The 23,902-nt window shown below is 38.2% G+C and overlaps 1 protein-coding gene across 2 annotated transcripts in view; it reads left to right on the plus strand.

The window, feature by feature from the left end:
• Positions 1 to 23,902, plus strand: part of RELN (reelin) — a 291,669-nt gene that overhangs the window by 99,974 nt on the left and 167,793 nt on the right. For both annotated transcript variants that reach the window (XM_054071453.1, XM_054071462.1), the window contains exon 4: positions 19,490 to 19,560. In XM_054071453.1, the coding sequence (XP_053927428.1) occupies positions 19,490 to 19,560 (71 nt within the window). The remainder of the gene's footprint in view (positions 1 to 19,489; positions 19,561 to 23,902) is intronic.

Below are 23,902 nucleotides of genomic sequence, written 5' to 3' on the forward strand. Positions count from 1 at the left end.
GTTATAAATTGTTAGCATGTTTTAGCTGAATGAAATAAAAATAACAAAAAGGTCTGACTCTTGCTAGTGTTATGGTTGTCAGGAATGTTTACTTATATTTGTAAGGCTATTTCCATGGTTGATTTATGCCTCACCAGAGATCTAACTAGTAGCTAGGATTACTGTTTGTGACTATGATCATAGCTCCAGAATACTGGAAGTCTCTGTGGACTATGAGAAGAAATGTAAAAAAAAAAAGGTGATCAGAAACAATTATTTCTGTTGTTGACAGACACTGTGCAAAGGAGTATAGATGACTACTGGATGACTATTCCATTTGTCAGTACAGGCAGTTTAGCTGCACTAGTTTAGTTTTGTAAAGGTAGTTTATTTGCATCAGCACAGCTCTCAATCTACATCTATCTCATAGGTAGTTAAGCTGGGTTTCACAGATGGGGTTTTGTCCCTTTTTTGGGGCTTTTCTGGTCCAGAATGTGACTTGAAATGTGAATTCCCAGCTAGAGCTATCAGGGTGTGCTAAAGCCTGGACAGACTAGTTAACCCTTCCCAAGGATGATCCTTTTTACCTGAGAGTCAGTCATGGAGTTGTGCATAACCCGGGCCTCCAAAGGTCATGGCATATGTCTTGAATCCCTCTGCTGTATGGAGCTTTTGGTGTGTAGCTGGTAGGTTCAGGAGCACTGAACACCCAGTGATAGAAGGAAAGGGAGGGGTACAAACCTCAGCCAAAACATAAACTTTAAGCTAAGTGTATGAAGCTTTTATGCACTTCATTAGATTTCAGATAGTAATAAATTCATAGGGCAAGTGAAGCTCAGCATTTGCCAGTGTTGGAAGCTTTGCATTGCTCTGTTTAATGATGCTTTAATAGGACCTGTAAACTTTCAGATTATATTTGAAAAATGAATACACAGACTCCTGATAACCCTTGTTTCTTTTTTTAATTGGCAAAATAATAATGTTATTAGGACTTACTCTTTGTGTGAAAGTGAGCATAGAATACATTTCATGGTTTATATATGAGCCCTTTGAAAATATGGTTTATAATGAAACTCTGACAGACCCTTAACAAAATTAGCATAACAAATAGCAATGTAATAATACCTTTCACTTCTGTAAATTCCTGCAGACTTACTCTCACTAAGCACATAGCAAAGGCTCAGGGCACTTCCAGTCAGGGCTGGGCACCACTCTACAGAGGCATCTGCAGAAAGTTGACTGCCTGCTGTGTACATATGTGAAGTTATGAATTCGGAGTCTGAGTGGGTGAAGTTAAATCCACATTGGTAGCATTACCAAAAAAGTGTCAAACTTAGAATAGCTGTCTTCAGCTACAGAGTGATTGCTGGTCTACTAAGGCAAAACGTGAAAAGCGTAACTTTTTCTGCTGGCAGTACTTCATTTCAGAGGCTTGTTAACATTAGGAAATACAGCTGAGGTAGTAGCTAGGAAAACAGTAGTGACTTGGACTGTCATTGTTCATATAAGAAGTATAGATTTATAGTTTAAAGCTTTATTTTGATGAATTTTACAGTTGAGCCTGGTCTCTACGGACTGAACTCCTGATGCTTTGCCTGTATCTAATGCTCGTAATACATGAGATTAGTTTCTGCTTCTGTGTTTCTTTGGGAACATTTCTTTTTTGTATAGAATAACCTGTGCCAAAGCTGGATAATGGGGTCAGACTCGGGATTTTTTATGTGGAAAATTCTGGGCTATGGCCATCTCAGATTTAATGTACATAACACCAGCGGTTTGCCAGTAGGAATTTTGAGGGCATTATACTGACCTCAATCTGTTCACGCAACCACTGAAACAAATTAAGGAGTAAAAGTACTGTGCAGCTGTTGGTATATAGAGGGCTGTTGGAGGCTGTTGAAATAAAAAACAAGGGGAAGACCTACTGTGAGTAGTGAGCATAATCTTTGGTCTCACAGCAACTGATAGGCAGTTATGGATAGATGAGTCTAAATTTTAGCATTGAAGTTCAGATATGTACAGTATAATTACACTTCTATCCTAAAAATATAGTTAAAACAATTTCAGACTAAGTGGTTTCTTTTCAAAGGAAAAATTAAAATGGGAGATATAATTCAAGAAGGGATAGTTAGAAAGAACCATTTTCTGTGTTTCCCGTTGGCAAATCTTTAGGATTATTTTGAGGAATACAAAAATGGGTGGAACAGAAAAAACAACCTGGGAAATAGAAAAGAAGAGTGAGTTTGTGGTTATACAGTCAAGCTCGTGGGAGTGCAGGATAAACCAGGCCTGGGAAGACTTTGTGCAGAAAGTCAAAACCTTGCCTACAGAGATTCTGGAAAATGTAGAAACCATTGAGTGACAACTTTGTTATTCTTCCAGAGACGTTTTATTTAATTTTACTGGCATATCTATGCCTGTGGCCATCCTCAAATTTCCACTGTCACAATGTCAGATTAGGAGGTAACTCAGCGTGGGAGATCACTGGCTTATTGTGTTGAAGAGCAGAGGTGGAGGAGCCCGAACAGTTTGGAGAAGCCCAAGTCAAGGCTCGACACATATCTGGTTGTAAAAATTCAAGCAATTTAATTTCTTTTTATTTTTTTTAAGCACTGCTTGGTAACTAAGATAAAAAGTGATGATGAAAATGTTTTATCATAATGTGTATGAAATGGGGACACTGGCCATCTCTGATACTTGGTATCAGCCCTCTGCTTTCTCACTGAGATTTTTAACAGTGGAATTTGTCCTTTGTGTTAACAGACTTATGAAGGAATAAAACAATATGAGTGCAATAGCATACAAACTATCAAACTACTTTTCCCCCTTATTTATGACTAGCCAGGGTAAGTATACTGAAAGAGCTATATTTAGGCTCCAGACAGCATGGTCAGGTACACAGTCCATTAGCCAGATTTCTTAGGCTTACAATCCTGCTCTTTTGAGCTCAGTTACTTTCCTCTGATTGTAACCTTTGTAGGCATTAGCAGATCCAACAAGGAGGCAGGGGTTTATATGAGGGGTTATTCTGCTGGGGTCAGCTCTCAGGACCCTGATGGGGTTGTGCTGCAGTTTCTGGGGAACCAAATTCTTCTTTTGTGCTATTACATCCATGACACTACTCACGAACTACACAGTATCCAGCTTTACTGTTGCTACCTCACAAATTGTACAGCCTATGAAATTGGATCTTTGAAGGATTAAAGAACTTATAATTGGACGTAGGTTTACTATTTCTCAGATACAGACAAAAAGTTACATAACTTGCTCTGAGTAATTGCAGAAGAGCCAACACTTGAAATTAAATTCCCCAAAACACTAGAAGCAGGCCTTAAAAATGAAATTAGCTGGTTTCCTGCCAAAGACTCTTGACCTTATCAACTCTTAACTATCTTTAAAGTCAGATGATTTGTAAATTAATCATTCATTGCCTTCTAATTTTAATTTTTGTAAGGAAAATGTTTCCTAATCTCTGTTAGACCAGATTCTGCTGTTTTAAATCACGTTGCGCAAGATGGTACTATCCAAATAGTGAGCCTCACTAAATGTGTTGTGAGTAAAGGTACACACAGCTGACCTGAGGTCTTCTCATGAGATAAGGTGCTGATAACCCAAAGTGGGTGAGCTCTCAGGACCTGTGTCTTTATTCAGTTGAAGAGCTGCAGCAGCACTACTAGTTGTTGAGATGGTTGCCTCTGCATTCAAGTCAGTAACTCATAGAAGGAAATGGGTAATTGAGAAATATCCCTATTGAAATCCTAGCTGTTGGGATAAATGCCTATATTGTCAAGTCAGTATCCTATAGACACAGATAATTCAGAAATGCAGGTACTGGAAGCACTTTGGTACATTGGGTTATTAGACTGTATATAATGTTAAAGATGACATAACTGCATTTTTTTCCATTCATCGCAATTTTCTTTGTTTTTTAAAGAAATAAGGTCTAATCCAAAGACAGTGAATCTAAAGTTTTATATATATTACATGATTTGATAGAATTTCTTGGTCAGAAGTTTCACATTTTTACCAGAAATGGCAGCATTTATGATTTGCTGTAGTTTAAGAATTTTAGCATAATTTACAGTGAATTAATGACAAGTTATTTATTGCCTGATACTCTATAGGAGTGATTTATAAAGCCATGCTCTGCACTGCTTGTTACTTTGTATTCTCTGTGTTAGAAGTATCATCAATATCATTAAATGAATTCACAGTGACATTGCTCTGGAACTATGGTTTTGATACAAGGGTAATGGACCATAAATCAAGAATTATGTTTAATTCATAAGAGGCACCAATCTCTCATTTAGGTGTAGGTTGGGCTATAAGGTGTCAAAAATATTCTTTACAATACCTCTTCTGATTGCATTTCAGACACTCTCTATATGCCCTTATGTTCTGTGTGAGAATAATACATAGCAATACAGTGCAGTTTGTCAAGAGAATAACATTTGTGTTTTTATTTATTTGGGTGCAAATGATATCAGTTCTTTTACCATAAGCCAAAAAAGAATATATTTGCATGAATATACTTAAAATGATGCTTAAGGGAATCTATAAATTCAAAAATATGTCTCGCCTATTCTGTACAATAAATACTACTGTTGATTATTTAAATTACACTTTAAAAATCTAGCACTTTCTAGCATTTCTTACTGTTATTTTCATTTCTCTCCATGAAGAAATAAGTCTTTCTTCAGTTACCTCTTTAAATTCCTTGTAAATTAGTACATTGAAATACAGAGCATTGGAAAGACGTTATGAATATTTGTCTGGTATCTGTTTACCTTCTATTACTTTTATGTAAATATCTGTTTCCCCTTTAGCTTTTGTAAAAAAATTATTCTTACAAAGTCTGAATTTAGGATCAGCATTGGCTTTTACCTCAATATTATTCAAAATGTTTATAAACCCTTGATGGTAACATGCACATACAATGGTAATCTTTAAGCAAGATTTAACTCTTTGTGCACCTGATGCTGTTTATTAGAAGCGTTAATTATGAAAGATCTACGGATGACTCCAGGGCAGTCATTTGCTAGAAGTTTGTTCATTTCCTAGCTGCAATAAATGGGACATGTTCGCTTTGATATTACTTGGAGTTACCAAAATAACCATCATGTATTTTAAATGCATGATTGAAATGAGTTACATTCACAGCAGAATACTAATGTTTACATTACATCAAACAAAAAGTATAAAAAATGTATTTTGCAAAAATAAAGGAACATTTTTTGTTCACTATTTGAAATATTTGTTCTCAGTGGAAACAAAGTACTACAAAACAAATAACATATCACTGGACAGGGAGAAAAATCAGACTTTAGGCTCCTTATGTCACAGCTTTCTGTCCTTCTGTGTAAATATAAATTTGGAATTGCCCTATAGCAAATGACAAGAAGAAGCATTGTGGCAGTAGGAAGTCTGAGAAGATGCTTATATTTATTATATTTTTCCTTCCTAAATCTTCCTTTTTCTTTTAAAAATTATTGCAAAGTATATCCCTTATGGTAATGAAAGATTTGAAGATTTAAAGAAAAAAATGTTTCTTCTCTAAGTCATAATTTTATTGTTTCATTTGATGAAAATTTCAGAGTGTCTGAATTTCTTTCTGAGATGCAAAGGAAGCACATTTCAGGGTCCTGACAAGCCTCCCAAAGAGAAATTTCTACTCTCTTTACAGGCCCAACTAAAAGGTTAGGTCCAGAAAGCATCAAAAGTTAAAAGCTTCGTCAAACAGATAATATTTGACTTGTCACTGAAATTAGAAGAACATTTGTGTCAGAATGAGGGAAATTCAGTTTAAATATATGATACAGCTTTGTACACAAAGCTGGAAGAGGTGCAATTCTTTTATTTGCACTTAAACATATGTTGGAAGGGGACTTTGTGGTTTAATAGTCTCTTTTTTAGCTTAGTTTTGAAAATCAGTCTTGTAAGTAAGATTTAGATACTCTTCTAGGTAAAAAAAAAAAAATTATATGTGAAAATCAGAAATTCCCGTTAGTATTTTATTGGTCCCAAATCTTCCAAAAATGCTTTATACTAAACAGCTCATTGGCTCCTCCTCTCCCCTGCAATCATGTCTTATTGGCTGACTGATGTCTAGCAGCCTTTCCTCCTGCTCTTCTACTGAGTGATGTTAAGGATGTCACCAGTGAGTTTTGGGGAGGTCTGAGAATCCTGAAGGGTCCTTTGGTCTTAGAGGAAGTTGCGGCCCACAGATTTCCAAGTCTTCCTTTACAGCACCCTGGGCATCCTTCACACAACACCCAGAGTACAGCAGGCTAGTTTGGGACACCTTCTCCTCAGTTTTGCAAAGAAAGATGTTATCTTGTGAGTTGTGGAGTCCTTAGGCAGGGCATAAGGATGCTCAGTAAATAGCTATCATGTATATACTTAAAGACGTTAATGTGTTCGAGACCTTTAGGATCAGAGGTTAACAGTGCAGTAACTGCAACCTCATTTCATCTTCTAGTACTTCTGAAATAACAGTGACTAGGGTAATATTTCTTCACTATGTTGTGTGTCCTTTGATTAAGAAGGTTATATTTTAAAATGGGTAACTTCTCTACGTCGTGGCATGGTACACATCCATTTGGGGATCTGGGCAGCTGTCCAGTTTTCCAACAGTAATATTAAAATTTTCTGTCACCAGCATTAAAAAGTACCTGTGCTGATTAAAAACAGTAAGAGAAAAACGTGCGGGGAAATTAATTTTAATTTAGCCGAAGATATATTCCTGGAATGATAATGCTGTCTGTGCATCCTTCCTTCTTCCTAAACTAAATGTTTTTGAACTTGTAGGTCCATTGAAAACTGGCAGCAGCTTAAGTGTGTTAAATATACTATCTTGAGTGTTTGAATATAGAAGACAGTGCTGAAGGAAACACTGGGAAGTATTATCACATACAAAACAATGATAATGGGAAAGACTTGGAGCAGCTCAGGCTTGGAGGGGAGCTCCAGCCTGGCTATATGTTTTATCAAACTTCTCTTCAGTCAGCAGGAGTTTGAGTTGAGATGAGAGACCAAGAGAAAGATCTTACCAATATTGGTACAACCGATGAACTTTCTGTGGGTTACAAATCGCTACTCCTTACTTGAGGTGTGGAATGACTGTGTGCACACTCCCACTGAGTTAAGCCATCACCCAATAATTCACCTAAAAATCACAAAGCGGTATGGTTCAGCATACCTGACATCAGAAATGTGGCCATTGGTTTCTGACTTCAGCAATGCAAAGCTTTAAAGAGAATATTTTTGTTATGCATGCCCAAAAATTAAAATGTTTTTCTTACTTTGATACTAATATCAGAAGTATTAATTTGTATGAACAGTTTTTTTAAATAATGAATAGTGTTTAAAATAGACTATTAAGGAGTACAGATAGAGTTTCTTTGAAATAATATTCATTAGGACCAATATTTATGCTCCAGGGAACAAAGCTTAACATTTGAAAAAACAATACTTTTAGAAATTTAATGGATTTTGTTGTGCATCAAGAAGTATATGAAGTAGTCTGGAGAGGAAAAAAAAAAAAAAAAAGAGCAGTTATAATCATGCTTCCTAAAACCAACAGGTCAAAATTCTTTACAATGTTCTTATCGATAAACTCTTCGAAAGACAAATATCAGTGTCAAACATATTGAAGAACAATTTTCTACTGCACTACTAACAGCTGCTAAAAGATTTCCCTACAGCAAGACAATATAAAAATTTTTGCAGTAAGCATAAATGAAGAGATTTGTTAATGGAAACTTGGATAAAATTAATGTTCTAGTTGACTAAATGTATCTAAAAATATTAATTATGTTTTCTATTTCTCTTAATTTAGGAATTCTGAAACTTTTTCATATAATTTTATGCAGAATCAATAATACTACCAGAACAATGTTTAGGTGCAGTATATATTCAGAAATAGAAATAAATACACGTCTGAAATTTTGAAGCTAAAAGGTACATGTGAACATTAATTCCCTGTTGATTGAGAGATCCACAGAAACAGATGAACCTGGAAGCTAAAAGACATGGATCACTGTAGTTTAAAACATTTTATTTGCTTGCAATATATTGTTTTTCACGGTCCTCTTACTAGAACAACGCAGCAGAGTTAATCTTTGCCAATGAGTGAAAGCTGCCTGTTTCCTTAACACATGCCAAACAGGCGGTACTGCACAGTTAGTGCTTCTATTTTTACAGCATTGTTTTTAGATGCTGTTTTTGGATATGTCTTATTTTCTTCTAAATTGATAATTGTATCTCTGTCATCTATATGCCTTTACCAGTTAACAGTTTACTGCTAGTCCTTCCATCTGTCTGAATCATCTTGCTTCAAGTCTTTTGATTCACAGACACATCCATCTCATCCACAGGGGTTAGTACCTTCTAGTTTATGGTATATTGTTTATTCATCGTAGTTTTTAAAGATTTCAACCATTCTCTTTGCAGATATGTGGTCTCCTTTTCAGGCATTGTGGAATGTTTGGTGACCATTCAAAACGGGGAATCGCCATTTAAATTCAGAAATATTTGTGGTATTTTTATGTGGCTTTACTCCAAGTCTCGTATGTCTTATTATATTGTGATGTTCAGATGTCTGGTCATTTTTACGTAAACTGCATGGTAACATTTATGTCAAGGATGGGATTTCACTGCTTCCCATTGCTGGGGTACTCTGTCTGGAGCCAATACTTCGGATATTTTTGCCAAAGAGAGTGCTGAGAAGGACCAGGTTTTCAGCATACTTTTCTGATTTACCCTGACACAGTCCTGAATTTACCCCAAGCAACTTGTGGAAAGTGTGGTAGACCTACTACCCAAAATTCCTTAGTTGAAGGGGAGAGATTCACGAGAACTAATCCACTTTTTTTGTTGTTGTTTGTTTGATGCAATCTTTTTAAAAAAATCTTAAAGACTGTGACAAACTGAAAATTCCATTTCCATTTGAATATCTGTTTTGAGATAAGATCCTCTTTTATCGTTGTTAGCTCATTTGCTATTTTATTAATCAACCATAAAGCTCTTAGCTATACAAATTACAGATGAATTTCCCTGATTTCCAGCACCACTCTGTTTGTGTGCAGTGCCAGATGTACAAGTCTCCAATGAATGCCTTCATCTAGACTACTTGGTATTTGGGATTCCAGACATGGGAATTTGAGCTCCCGAGCAATATTTCATGTAACAGAGCAATCATTATTTGTGTGTATTTGAAAAATTCACCTTCCTAGCAACATTACAGAAATGAATTCCCAGTGTATTCCTTTTGATTGGAAACTGTCACTAACAAATAAATGAAGAGTCTAAGTCTGGCTGCATTTCACCCTAAACTGGCATTCTTTTTTTCATCTGGGACATGGGGAACCCAGTGTTGGGACTGCGCTAAAGCATCTCAGAACATCAACAGGCTATTTTCCTACGAAGATTCATTCTAGTGTTGCACTCATTCTGCCAAAAATTTCTGAAAACAAATCTGTGCTCAAAAGAAAAATGAGTCAGTAACAAAGAACCGAGACCCACCATCTATCTTATATTACTTAGGTTATTGCTTTGATTCTCTGACACTTTGGATTCTTTCAAGGCTGTGGCTATAAATCTCTTCTTCATTAATACTTTACTTTAAGAGAAGACTTTTTAGAGTTTGATGTCTGTTTTAATAAAAGGCTTAAAGAATTATTGTCAAAAGGAGATAATATGGCAATGTAGCTTAGTGGGTAATTTATTTCTAAGTAGGATAAATCATGGATTGTTTCCTAGTGAGAAATATGGGTTCAAACTCATTATTGTTGGAACAGTATATTATATGTGAGGCTAGTGTCCAAATGAGTTGTAAATTGAGAGTATTTATGCCTGTGTCAAGTGGCTGACCAATTCAAGCTAAAGTTCAAACAGCAGTTTTTGTTTAACATAATCTTGATAACCCTAGCAGGATTTTGTAATGTAAAAACATTCACAAATACCAGAAGTGTGAGCCTGGACATGCTGTTGGGCAATGTAGCAAAAGGCATAGTAGGGCAGTGTGAGTTTGATTAGTACAGCTGACCCTGCTTTGTGAAGGAGGTTGGGCTGGAGACCTCCCGAGGTCCCTTCCAACCTGAATTTTCTTATCATCCTATGCTCTTTTCCGTGGTGTGAAGATAAGTCTGTGTGGGCAGGCCATAGTCTCCTGGGTGGAGGAAGAGATAGTTCTGCCCATGGCTCAGAAGCAGCTGGATTCATTTATTTTGGAGCTGGCAGCAGCAGGGGGACGTTGGGTCCTGACCACAGCTGCCAGCTCACTGGGACAGAGCTCCCACCCACAGCAGAAGTGGAGGCCAGCACAAAGGGATGCCGGGCTGTTGCTGACACCCTGCAAGGGGAGCACAAGGGCTTTACTCTGAAAGTTGCTGGTTTGGAAATCAGGGCTGGGGGGCGAGACCTATAGTGGATGTATACAGAGAATAGATTGTTCCCTTTTACTGATGTTTTTACTTGATCTCACTGGCTGAAGTGGGAGACACTGGATATGATTTAGATAATTCAAGTCTCTGAGTGTCTCTTAATCAAAACCTTAAGACATTACTCAAATGGGAATCTCTGAAACAAACATCTTTGTTGAAGAAACACCTAACTACTCCATGAGCAGCAGGATCCGTGAAGCCAAGTCCCCTATGTCTTTGGGGAGTAATTATCCTTACCACCCGCACTGCAGTACTCCCAGGTGCCCTCACACCATGTCTCAGCTTCTCCTCCCCAGTAGTGTCTTACCCTTCTCCAGTACATCCAGCTCCTGCTATTGATTCCAGGCCTCCTCACCATAGTCTCTCCAGTTTGTTTTGTACCTGATGCCATTCCATTTGCCTCTTTTGGCTGGACTTCCATGATACTTAACAAATTTGTCATTTTTTCCAGTGGCTGATAGAATTAATTATTCTCCTGAGGCAATATTTCACCTGCCTATTTCTATTTGTAAGCTGGTATAGTCTTCAGGGATATATGTTTTCTTCTAACACATAAATCTGGCTAAAAATAAAAAGCATACAGGAGAAATAACTGTCCTTTGTATGATTAGTGACCTTGTATTTTTTTCAGGAGGCTTACCACATTCCCAGCAAGCAGGGAATAACAGTTCTTCAATAATGACTGCAGCAGGTTCTTCCTTAATCTAATTTTTTGTCAGTCTGTGAAAGGTTAGAGTACTTCATTTGTTTTTCAGTCCTCTGAAAACATTTAGGACAGCGAGAAGAATGCAAGGAAACATTACACAAGGGGTGTTAATACTTCAGTGTTTGGTGAAGCCTTAGGAAGGGAAATCTGCCCCATGCGCTCTGAAGTGCAGCCTATGGACATTTTGATTCTTGATGGCACATTTTTTAGCTTTAGACCAAAGAGACAGGTTTTGTCCTTCCCTTGAAAAGTGATTTGCACATGTGCATGCACCAGTTGCATCTCTGTAATTAATATTGAAATGAGTGGGTTTTAAGGAATTATGTTAATTTGGCTATTTGAAGATTTCTCTGTGTGGGTTGTAAAGCAAATACAGGGGATGAGATTCCAGATTCTCATATGGTCCAGCTCATCCAATGTCCTTTGGGACCAGTGGGCAGCTAAAGCATGTTAGAACAGGCTGCTCAGAACTTAACTGGGAAGTGGATAGCGATACAGATGGCATGAGAGCAGTGAACTGAAAAGGCGGTCTTAAAATAATCCTTTTTTCTATTATTTAGGATCTTTTAAAACCAGTGTTGTTTTCATTATAGGATCTCATATGCTGTTTCAGATTTTACTCCTTTAGATTTTTGATGTTTTGAAGTTTTCACTGTGTTAGTTGAATATGTTATTTCACATCATCTTTCATGTAAAAAATGTATCACACCAGAGCATCAACTTCTTGCAAACTCTTGACTTTTTTGAATCATGGAAAACCTCTTGCACTTCTGGTGGATATTCTGAGACATGCAGCCACTAACTTATGGACAGGGAGACTCAATATCACAGCTGTTTACTCGAAGGGTTTGATGTAATGAACTGGTTAATTCTTTTGTGCTATGAAAAGCAGTTCTCAATATAAGTGCTGCTTAGTCGATGCAAATCTTGCTTTAATTTCTTTGCTTTTACCTGACATGCAAAACCACAGAAATCATGGGTCTGCAGCATAGTGCAAACTGGAGAGGACCTCAGGAGATCTCTAGTCCAACATCCTGCTCAATGCAGAGTCTGACCAGGTTGCTCAGGGGCTTGATCCAGTTGGGTCTTAACACACAGCAGCAATAGAGAGAAGCTGCACAACCTCGTTTGCTGCCTGCTGTCAGGTTCCCCCAAAGCCAGCTCTTCTTCAGGCTGAATGAGTCCTACTCCTTCAGTCCCTGCTCTCAGGGCAAGTGCTCTAGCCTCGACCGTCTCGGTGACCTCTGCAGAGCTCACCCCAAATGATCAACACTGTCGAACTTAATTAGTACATTTTGTTAAGAAAAGGGTCATATTCATTGCAGAAGCATAGAGGAAATAACTGTGTTCCAAGTCCATCTACTTAACACCTCTGTGTTCCTTTAGAGATGTCAAGTACTTTAAAATCCACAGTAACTGTGACATTTCATCTTGTGATGCAGGAAAAGACAAAGATTTATTTTTTGTAATTATTATGGAAAGAAAATTTAGGTGATTGAATGATATCATGATTGAATATAGGCTTTAGAAGAATACACAAGTAAAGTTTGGGAAAACCAGTATTTTTTATACTAAAAAGGTGTAATATATTCATTAGCTTAGGATCAAACATAGATTTCAAATAGTTCTAAATACTCAACACATTAAAAACCTAAAATCCATACAATCTATGTTTCACTAGATAGTAAAGTACCATAGATTGCAAAACCTAAGAGAAGGACAGCATCCTCTTCCAGACACTGAAAAAGGTGGAAAACAGGGACCTAGTTATTGGCACTGTGTTAGTGAAGAGACAAAGGGTGCTTGTTCTATTATTTATATAAGCTGACTGCTTGGCAGATGCCACTGCAATAACCTTTTATTTAAAACATAGAAAAAATAGAATTTGCTTTCTTTTAAAATCACACAATGCAAAATACTAATGAAAATGTTGGATTTCCTGTAGCTGAGAAGAAAGTATTGTTCTAATCTGCTTTCACTCAGCAAGAAGCTGTCATCATTCCAGCCGCATAAAACAGCTGGAATTTAAAAAACAACAATATCTTTTTATTCTCTAAGATACAAGGAAAAGGAAGATGCAAATGTTTATATACACTTTAAAATGGTAATTCTTACTTTATTCCTGTTTCATAATGCGTATATACTACTCTGTTGTATCCCTCTTTTGTATTCACACCTTGCAACCGAAAAAAGGGTTTTTACTATGGCAAAAGAAAGTTCTTATAAATTTTAAGTGCTGTAAATTTAGATCCATTCTCTGTGATACAGGCTGCAATTAACCTCATTTATTTTTCTACTTGAAGACAATTTTTTAATTCAAATCTTGGTTAAAGAAAGCCCTTGAATGTGTAGTTTTAAATCAATCCCTAATCAGACCAGCACATTCTAACTGTACATAGCCTAGCACAGGTTTCTGTGTTAAAACATAAAAAAGTAAATCTGTTTCATTTGGGGCTGATGTTACCATTTAACTGTGGCGTTCCTCCCCTTTTATTTACCCCAAACAATCATATTGTCTCTCAATCAATATGCTGCTTTTTTTTTTTTTTTTAAATGACAAAGAGCAACTACAAAATCCACCTTATGTCTTCTGAGTGTCTTATAAGTGTGCGCTGGACCTCAAAATGACAAAAGTGTACGCATCAAGTCAACACACAGGAGTGTGCACGGACCACTGCACACTTTAAAACAGATTGAAGTGTGGTTGTAGATTTTAAAAATGCATGTTTTGTATGAAGTGCACTGAATGAGATAAATTTTCTGCAAGACCAGACCAGCTGGGTGCATGTTGGGGCTAGCAACACTGGAAGAGTTACAATTAGCTTTTCAGAGTGTGGGAGGGAGAAATAGCCTGTCTCTGCCTGTGGTGTGTTTTATTCCAACCCAGTGAGAGTTTCTACCAGCCATATCAATGTTTTGATGCATGTTTTGTTAATGCCAGTATGGTCTCAGGTGAATCGATGCATACGCATCCTCTTGCTTTGATATGCAGAAATGCACAGGTGGCTTCAAATATTGGTTTAATACCAAAAACATTTGCAAAAAGAGACTTTGATTTCTTTCCTTGGTGTTTATTCACTCTACCTGAGAAGGCTTTTGACATTTGGTTTACTTTTCCTGTCTGTTAGACTTCATTATTTTCAAAGATTTGTTATACAATTTTGGTTTTAACAGATACTCACCACACCCTTAGGTTGACTTTTGGGTCCCTTTCCCTCCCTGTGCAGTTCCCAGAGAGAAATTCAGAGACGAGAGAAAGGCACATGTCTCTTGTTCGTCTTGCATTTACTCTATGTGAAGGAAAGGAGTCTTGACCGTGAAGTCAGTCATGAGCGTAATTTATGATTGTGAACCACACACTTCAGCTCAGGACAGCTGCCCCAAATGAAGTTATTGCTCTTTGCCCTCTAACACATACCCTAGCTTTTGCTGGTCATTGTAATTCTTTCCTTCCGAAGACTTTTCACCTCTGATCGAGGCTTTTAGAGCAGGTGTGCTAATTCCAGGCTCCTGGGCAAATGTCTACTTAATTACATCTTACTTGCCAAATTTCCCTGGCAGTTTCAGCTGAACATGATCAGGACAGATGAATTTTTTTATAGCATTTCAAGGAAGAAACCGCTGGGGACAGGGAGGGAAGAGCAGAGTCAAAAGCATGTCTTTAAGAACGCACAGATCTTGTTCCTGCTACTGTGCTTGCAAGTCAAGTGGAAACTGAAGAAACAACTTAGAGGCATTTAACCAGTAGCTGAAAGCCTCCCATCCAAGCACCTTTTGGATCAGCAGCCGTGAGAGCTCTGTGCATTTTCCCTGCTGGCCTTGACACCCATGCCATCTCCCAGTCAGGTTTAATATGTTGGCCTTGGCTGCTCTTGAAGATATTGTCACTGAAAGTTTCACCCATCACAGAAGACACGGCATAAAATGCACACCAGCCTGGCCTTACCTCCTTCCACACACAGTAAATGGTTATTAAACCACGTTTGCAAGGCTCTGCAAGAAAATGTCTCAGACTTCTGCCAAGAAAGGCTGTATATAACTACCCCAAGTATTTAACCTCCAGGAGGCCTATTCTCCATCTTGCTTATGAAGTTATTTTGTTTGGACATCTCTTCATTAGATGGCATTGGGGGAGCATAGTTTTTAAAAATACAACAGCTAAAAGAAGATAACCCTACAAGCAGATATGACCGTGCAAATTTAAAAATGCAATAAAACCCAACCAGTTTATTTGCATAAAGAGGGTGAATATCTACCCTGGCCGCTGGGAAGTGCTATTGTGCATCCTTCCCACAAGTGGAGCGGCAGAGCCAGGCAGCACAGGCAGTCTCCATGCATGGCTTAGTCCGACATACCCTCCTGCCTCTGCTCTCCTGACCTGAAACACTGTCTTCTAAATGCAACCTGTTAAGAAAAGCATGTTAGCAATGTGGATGTATCCAATATGGAATATGAGACACTTCAATGCAAAATCATGACAGCCGTTATCAGGTATGCATCGCTTTGCTTTGCACTCCAGCTGAGGCTCAGCAGATGACCAGCACTTACCATGTCTCTCACGTTGACAAGAAGGGAGGACAGTCTGTGTTGTCAGTGGATCAGATCTGCTTTGAGGGGACAGCGCTGTGGGGTTTGGGCAGACCAGTCTCAGCTTCGTGTAGCTTGTTTTCCTTGGTTCTGTTGAAAACCTTTTTAGGGGTGTCATGAAACAAGGTATTGTTGCTGGTTGATGAGAAGCTCGACATGAGCCGGCAACGTGCGCTCGCAGCCCAGAAGGCCAACCATATCCTGGGCTGCATCAAAAGAAGCGTGGCCAGCAGGGCGAGGGAGGTGATTCTGCTCCTCTGTTTCTCTCTTCTGAGACCTCATCTGGAATACTGTGTCCAGTTCTGGAACCCTCAAAGTAAGAAGGATATGGAGCTGTTGGAATGGGTACAGAGGAAGCTGTAAAGATGATCAGAGGGCTGGAGCACCTTCCCTGCGAGGACAGGCTGAGAAAGTTGGGCTTGTTCAGCCTGCAGAAGAGAAGGCTCCGAGGAGATCTTATAGCGACCTTCCAGTACCTGAAGGGGGCCTACAGGAAAGCTGGAGAGGGGCTATTCATAAAGGCTTGTGGGGATAGGACGAGGGGGAACGGGTATAGACTGGGAAGGGGCAGATTTAGACTGGACCTTAGGAAGAATTTCTTCCCTATGAGAGTGGCGAGACACTGGCACAGGTTGCCAAGGGAAGTTGTGGCTGCCCCATTCCTGGAGGTGTTCAAGGCCAGGTTGAATGGGGCCTTGGGGAGCCTGCTTTAGTGGGATGTCCCTGCCCATGGCAGGGGTTTGGATATTTAAGGTCCCTTCCAACCCAAACTATTCTATGATTCCATGATTCTATGATTTTACTGTAGGAAAACTGCTTCTTTTTCCAGACCCCTTCTGACTGAATTTGTCCCAGTGCCTTCCCTTACCAGGGAAAAGTGCAGTTGCCAACCTCCCCTGGATGGGCAGAGTGAGAATGAGATGGGCAAACCCTAGAACATGACCAATGAATGACAGCTTCAAGACAAGGCCTGGGACAGGTCCTCTGCTCCTGGAAGCACAGCTCAGCATGCTGCAACTAGTCGGCAGGAGGCTGGAAGAACATCTCTCTATCCTGAATGTGTACAAGTGTCTCCGGATTTCTTTCTCCCAAATCATACATAACTATTTGTGTCATCACAACAGGGGGCAAACTGATATTACCTAGGCTATGTTCAGAGGAGCTGGCAACACTGCCCTTGAATAAAGTGGTTTTAAGGCCTGTGAGTGCTTGAGCAGGGTGGCTCTTCAAATCCCCTTTCACAAGTGACATGGATTATGCATAGTTCAAGTAGAGAATCAGCAAGTCATATTTCTTTTTTGCTTTTCATTGACAGACAGTCTAAAAGTACTCATTGGCACCCAATATCAACTTGAATAGTTGTGGTTTAGGAAGGAAAACTCTTCACAGAATTGCTGTAATTGAAGCGTGGGGTTAGTAATGCCTTGAACTGACAGAGTGCCTTGACACATGATATAGTCTTCCTGTGTTTGAACCTCTTTTTTCCTCTGTCAGCAGCTTATCTCCTCTTGCTACTTCTAAGAACACGTTTTCCTCTCTTTTGCATAGCCCCAAGCAGACAAATTGGTCTAGGCTAATGGAAGTGTGAAGTTAATATAAAAAGGAACCTTATTATCTCTAAGTTGTTTTTATTTCTAAGCTCTCACCATTTCTGGATGTTCCTGTTCCCCTCCAATTTTTCTTTTATTTCTAACTCCTTTGGAAAGATTCATTCCTAGTGAGGAATTACCTCTGGGGACACATAGAGCATGCATCTTGCCTTTTGGCTGCCTGACAGGATAGGTTTGATTAGTTTCTTGCCCTTTCACTGGAAATAAATGGCATAGAATGACAGAGTGGAACTGTAAACTGGTGTGGAGTAACACAAGTTAATATTATGGAGCCTTCATCTAAGCAGTATTTAACTACATCAAAGACTGTTCAGAAAAATAACACAAATATCAGTTAATGGATACATTTGTCAAGGATGAAAATCTCCATAAGTAATCACTGATTTATTTTCTTTCTCTAGTAAAGTCTTGTTCAGACATTGTCAATATTTTTATTATAATTTCTATAAATATTATGTAGGTTTTAGATTTGAGTGTCAATTGAATTTTGGATATGTTACATATTTTTAAAAGAGAAAAATCCACATTCATGATTTTGTTCAATTAATCTCACCTATCAGGTAGGAACATCACCAACAAAGAAAGTTCAGTAGAGAAAATGCGTGTTTTGCACTTCTTCCTAAAAGTAGATTAGTTCATGCATTATTGCACTGCATTATTGTCATTTGCTCCATGAATAAAGGATAAATACAGAGAAAACAAGCATATAGTACCAGAAAACTGGCAGAAGCAATACCCGAAATAAGTCGCTGAAGCTCACAGGCCAGTGCAGAACTTATGCACAGGCCCGTTGCAAAAGTAATGCTAATGTCGGTATTTGCTGTAGAAAGTGGTGCCCTTACTGTATGTCACTGCTGTCCCCAGGGTGCACGTTGTTCCTGCTATGGTGCAGCAAAAATTGGCTCCTAGTCTGCATTATCAAGAAAGGGATGATAGACACAGAAAGATGCAGATCATTCAGCTGGCTGCTGGCTCTCTCCCCAAGTCCCCTTTTTCTCACACATATGCAAAGATCCAGTAAACAGTACACAGTTTTGTATTATTTGGTATTTGTTTACATTCAGACACACACTCAAGCTCCCCTCTGCATGTGGTCCATGTTTCAAGAGTTTACTTCTGTCTACCTCACAAAGGAATTTTGTGGTTGCTGTTGTTGTTCTGTACATCCTGAATTATATCCTGGGCTGTTGCATAAACAGCATCTTTGAAGTCCCAGTCCACTGCCAATATAAGTTTTCTTTCTCACTGTCTGCGAATAGTCCTCTCTTCCACCCTGTCAGCTTGGGGGATGGATAGAAATGTTGTACAAAATATTTTCTGTGCCTTAAGTGTGAGATTTTCTTGTATATACCCCCGAGCACTATGAGCCATTTTTTTCTGCTAAAAACCATGGAATTGTCACAATGAAACATATTTGCAAAACATGTGTGTTCATACTGGGTTGGACCCAAAGCCAGCTGTAGAATGCCCTGTTTCAGCAGATCATTCAAATCTGTTCATCTTATCTGGTCCTTTTAGAAAAGCCTGGGGCATGTGTTTCGTTTTGGAGATTGTTTGGTCCCTTTCTGATTTGTGTGCCTTCATACGCTTGTGATGGAATTTGCAGAAATGCACCTAGTGATCATGCTTTCTTGTACATTCATTACAACAGAGCTTTAGGAAATATTTTGGCTCATGCTTTTAAATAAGACTTAAAGTCCCAGTGTTCCTGCCTTTCTTTATCTGCTGGGTCAATGTATTTGCTTTTATTTTTTTTTTTACCCAGTATGGTCACTGGTCATGATATCAGATAAAGAAATGCTAATGAAGAGTGATGGCAGGAAGTTTTGCTGTATTTTACAGAAGTGTTGGAAATCCTGAAATAGTTTCCTTGATGCATGTGGTAGGGACCACAACCTAAACGTCACACTGGTAGTGCCATACCAGCACTATGGCCAAAATACTATTACTACCAGGTGTTGAGGCTCTACCTTTACATATGTCTCTGAAGATCACAGAAAGAACTTCTACAAATTATGCTATGAATTTAAAAGAGAGCAGACTGAAGAACAGGGTAAGAAAGCAGAATGGGACCTCTGATTTGATTAGTCATGCATGTATATATACATACGCATATATAAATAAGTATACTACATTATTTAGTGTTGTCTTTTTTATGTCCACAGGGCTACAGCTACTCATAGGGGCCAAGTTATATTCAAGGATGCCTTAGCACAACAGCTGTGTGAACAGGGAGGTAAGAACAACCCCCATATTAAAAATACCTGGCAAATGTGGTTTTCTGTTGTACTTGCATGTCGATGTTGCATCATGAAAGCTATTTCATAGAAAATGTAGTATTGGGATCTCATTTATATTCTTAAACCCAATAGTTTCTTTGGCTTCATACTTCTCATTAGTTATGTGGGACACACCTCAGTTCTCGCTGCTAAATGTTGGGGAATATAAAAAGTTAAAGTAAGTCATATTGCATTATACACTTACTTGAAATCAGACTGTGACAGCCAACATTTGATATTTGTCAAACCCATAATCTGAGTTTTAACTCTCAGTATATTAAATTTTAGCAAAAAATGCAATATTAATATGCCTGCAACAAAAGCTTTGTTTGCCATCCAGCTCACACATATCTCTGTGAAGAATCTGCCTTCCCACTTCATGAAAGTAGGCCATCAAATTTTTGCCTATCATCTACAACATTTGATCATTTTTATAGCTAAACAAAATGTTTGACTTACAGAAACTTCAAAAATCTGATTGCACAGCTTATCATATATATTCTTTCGATGAATAATCTAGAAGTAAATGTCTGAGCCGTTCTCTACAAACGGTACATTACTTTGAACTTATTTCATTAAAACAGTGGGAAGTAGAGAATGTATCTATCATTTCTGGTTCAGGAGAGAAACAAATTTCCGTGCTGGTCCAACCTTCTCTGCAAAATTCCAGTGATATTTCCATATAAACACAGACAATGAAATGTGGGCCAACCACTCTAAAATAAATAATTTAAAATTAGAAATATGTTGCCATATTAACGAAAAAGAGAGAATGCCTCAAAATTCATCTTTTGGGGGCATTGGAGCTAAAGTTTTTTCCTATGAGTTTGAGAATATCTGTGCAATGGCTTTCACAATAAGAATCTGTAGATCATTATGTAAGGAGCATATACTGAGTTATTAATAGAAGATATGAATAGTACCTCTGTGATAATAAGAGGAAAGTATTTCAGGTTTCAGTGTTTGAGGTTTTGGTATTTTAATATTCCAATAGGAAGTAGGAAGAGGGATCCAGAGAGGCAACTGAAGATGTTAGCCAACAAGCGAGGAAGTTGGTTATAGTTTGAATGAATTAGAAAAATGTAATAAAGGTGCTGGCAATCAGAAGGGAGCGTTAGAATGAGCTGGATAAAATGTGACTGGGCCAGGCATGTATTGGTATTTTTACTGTATGGAGGGAAAAGGCATCTGGAGAAATTACCAAACTGCACTTAGTGTTCAGAACAGACGACAAATTGTGTGCCCGCAATGTGTGTGTGGAAGAGTAGTGTTTCAGTGACTAGTATAACAGGATTTGGGAACGATTTGGGATGTTCTAAGAATGGTAAGAATATCTCACACAGGCTTCTTGCAGGATGGCCACAGGTCAAGAGTGGAAAAATCAACATGCAAAGTGATTAGCATAAAATGGTGAAAAGCCTCATAAGCAGATGAAATTGTTCAAAGTATGACTGCATAGTAAGTACATCGCAGCCAAAGGCAGTCTGTGGTGGCCAGAACAGGTAAGGAAAGGAGAAGGAAATCAAAGATGATGTCTGAGTCACAGAGAGCCAGAGAACTGGAAGTGACCGACATAGTGAAAGCTACATGCAAGCAAAGGAAGTACATACCTATCCTTGTCAGAACTGGCAGCGCAATCAAGGGCAATGTGGGCAAAGCAACAAGATTTCCCTCTGCTAGAAGGAAACACCTTGATAAGCAGACACTAGTGAGTAGATCCATCTGTACAGGCTTTGACAGTCTTTTCTTCAGCCTTACTGTACCAGGATTTATTTCTCAGTAGGAGAGCTGTCAGCAGAAATTGTATTTCTTTTGCCTTTTTCTGCATTTTGCAGCATAACTTAACATTGAATCACCAGTTTGCCAAAACGTAGTTATAGTAATAATTCATTATGGTATTGTGTGCTTCCCCATGTTCATAGGGACTCTGCAGGAGAAGGAGAAAATAGGATTGTGTATGAGTGTGTGTACAGTATAAAAGATACTGAGATATGCCATCCCTGAGCCTTCGCTGGCCACTCAGCCGTGACAGTCCCTTTGCCTCCTCCTCCCATCCAGACACCAATGACCATGTCCTTCACCACATCCCTGGAAGGGCCTCCAGCTTCCCCACTTTGTCACATTCTCCCGCACTCTCATGAGTTTGATGTTTCCCATAATTTTCCCAGAAATTCTCTTTGCTTCATAAACAGTCAGCTCAGAGACTTTATGGATTTTTCTTCTCAAAAATATTTGATGTCATTGTGGTAACTCTGCAAGCTTTGACTTAGTCAAGTACTACTCAGATGTACTGTTCTATGAGCAGTTCACAGTGCATAACAGATGTATAATCAGTCATTGAATTTTCCTGCAATCCTGATTTTCAAGCTTTTCAGAGGTTTCTTGGTCCTTCTCCCACATTTTTATCCTCACCAAGCCTTCACATCTGTTAGTTTCCTAGTTTGGCCACAGTTTTCTTAACTCAGGTAGTCAACCACTGCATTGCCCATTGCCTTTTCTCCTATTCACTCCAGTACCAGGCTCTCCTCCGCCCTTTTGTACAATGCATTAGTCCTCCTAACCAGTGCATATGATTATAACTCTTATACCATTAAGATTAATTTTTCTGTTCAAATAAAACATACTTTCTTTGAAGCAAACTTCACTTTTTTAGTCCATGAAGATAGAGTTACATCAACACTATTAATACAAATGAAGGATTCTTTCAGAAAGAATTAGTGAATTTCTTTAGAAGCAAGTATATTAATAAGATATACATGCAAACCAGCAAGGTAGATTGACATAAATGAGATATTATGGTCTGGTTTTGACCCTAAACATTACTATACTGAAATGCTGTAGTGACTGTTGTGATACATTAAGTACAGAAAATAAATCCAGAGGGCAATTTCATAGTTCCATTACAGGACATATTTTTAATAAGTATATTCACTGCAGATAATATCAGACTTCATAGAATATGAATACAAAGAATATGAATACATAGAATACAAAGGATATACATGATGATGTGAAAGTAGCAAGGAATCTCAGAAATCATGTTCATTGTGACTGTCTACCTTCAGATGTGCATTAGTAAATCCTAACAGAGTTAATGAGATTTGTGCAGTGAAAGAAAGTGTAGTTATTATTTTGAAGAGAATTACAGGATAATAAAGGGCAGCATTAAGGGATGGCAATGCTAAACAAGTAGCCCTATATGTAATGTAGATGGCATGAGGAATGATGCCACAGGGAAAGTCACTAAGGAAAATAAAATAACCTCTTGAAAAGCTGTGCATTCAGTATATAATAAATATTTTTGGAAGCCAGAGAGATCTTCGAAAACTGATGTAAGCTTTTAAAGTTTACAAGAATTTTATTGGATATTGAAGAAAGAGACGTAAAAATTATCCAACAAAAGAGTTACTCCAGCAAAAAGAGGAAAGAAAGCAAAAAATGTATAAGCCAAGACAGAAAATATAGATGCCTTAGAAATACATTTAAGGATAAATAAGGATGTTAATGACTGATGATATTTTTTTCCATTAATAATATTTTTTATTAACAATCTCTTTAACTTTCTGATCTAATAGCAAAATGAATGGAATATAAGGTAAACTTATTTACACTGATTGATTCATATTTATTCCTAGCTTGAGTAGAACAGAAACCACAGATTAATAAACTAACACAATTAAAATGGAGTTGGCAAGACATCAGATTTGGCTGCATTGCACCATAGAACTCAAAAGAGTTTAGATCTGTATGAAAACAGCAATGCTGCTGGGAGGAGCAGCTCATGGTGCAGGAGTGAATGGAGCGGGCACTGACATCGTGCAACCCCACTTGTCTTTAATGCACCACATAGGGTGCTAAAGGGGTAAGGAGACAATTTCCCTGGTACATTATGTAACTTTGGGCCAGTAGTACAATTCTTTGGAATAAGGTCCACACTGGGAGGTAACATGAGCATGTAATTAAGTTCTGACTGACTAGAGGAGAATCTCAGAAGAGTAAAACTTAAGAGATGGAAAAGATGAAGGATGTTATTCCATCCCATGGCATTATCATTCCTTGCATCACAGTTCCTAGAATTTTATACAATCTTATGCTCAATACCACACATTATAGAATGGGGATTCCTTTCTTAAGCAAACATTCTACAGTCTGACAGATGTCTCTATATGAAAGTAAATCCTGAGACTTGGCCCAGACTCTTTTATTTGATATATTCTTCCTAAATGCTTGTGGAAGACCTTTTAGACATATTTTGTACCTTGTAAATATGGATTTAAAAACACTGTGAAAAACAAAGAT

Source organism: Cuculus canorus, chromosome 1, assembly GCF_017976375.1.
Source record: "Cuculus canorus isolate bCucCan1 chromosome 1, bCucCan1.pri, whole genome shotgun sequence".
Taxonomy (NCBI): domain Eukaryota; kingdom Metazoa; phylum Chordata; class Aves; order Cuculiformes; family Cuculidae; genus Cuculus; species Cuculus canorus.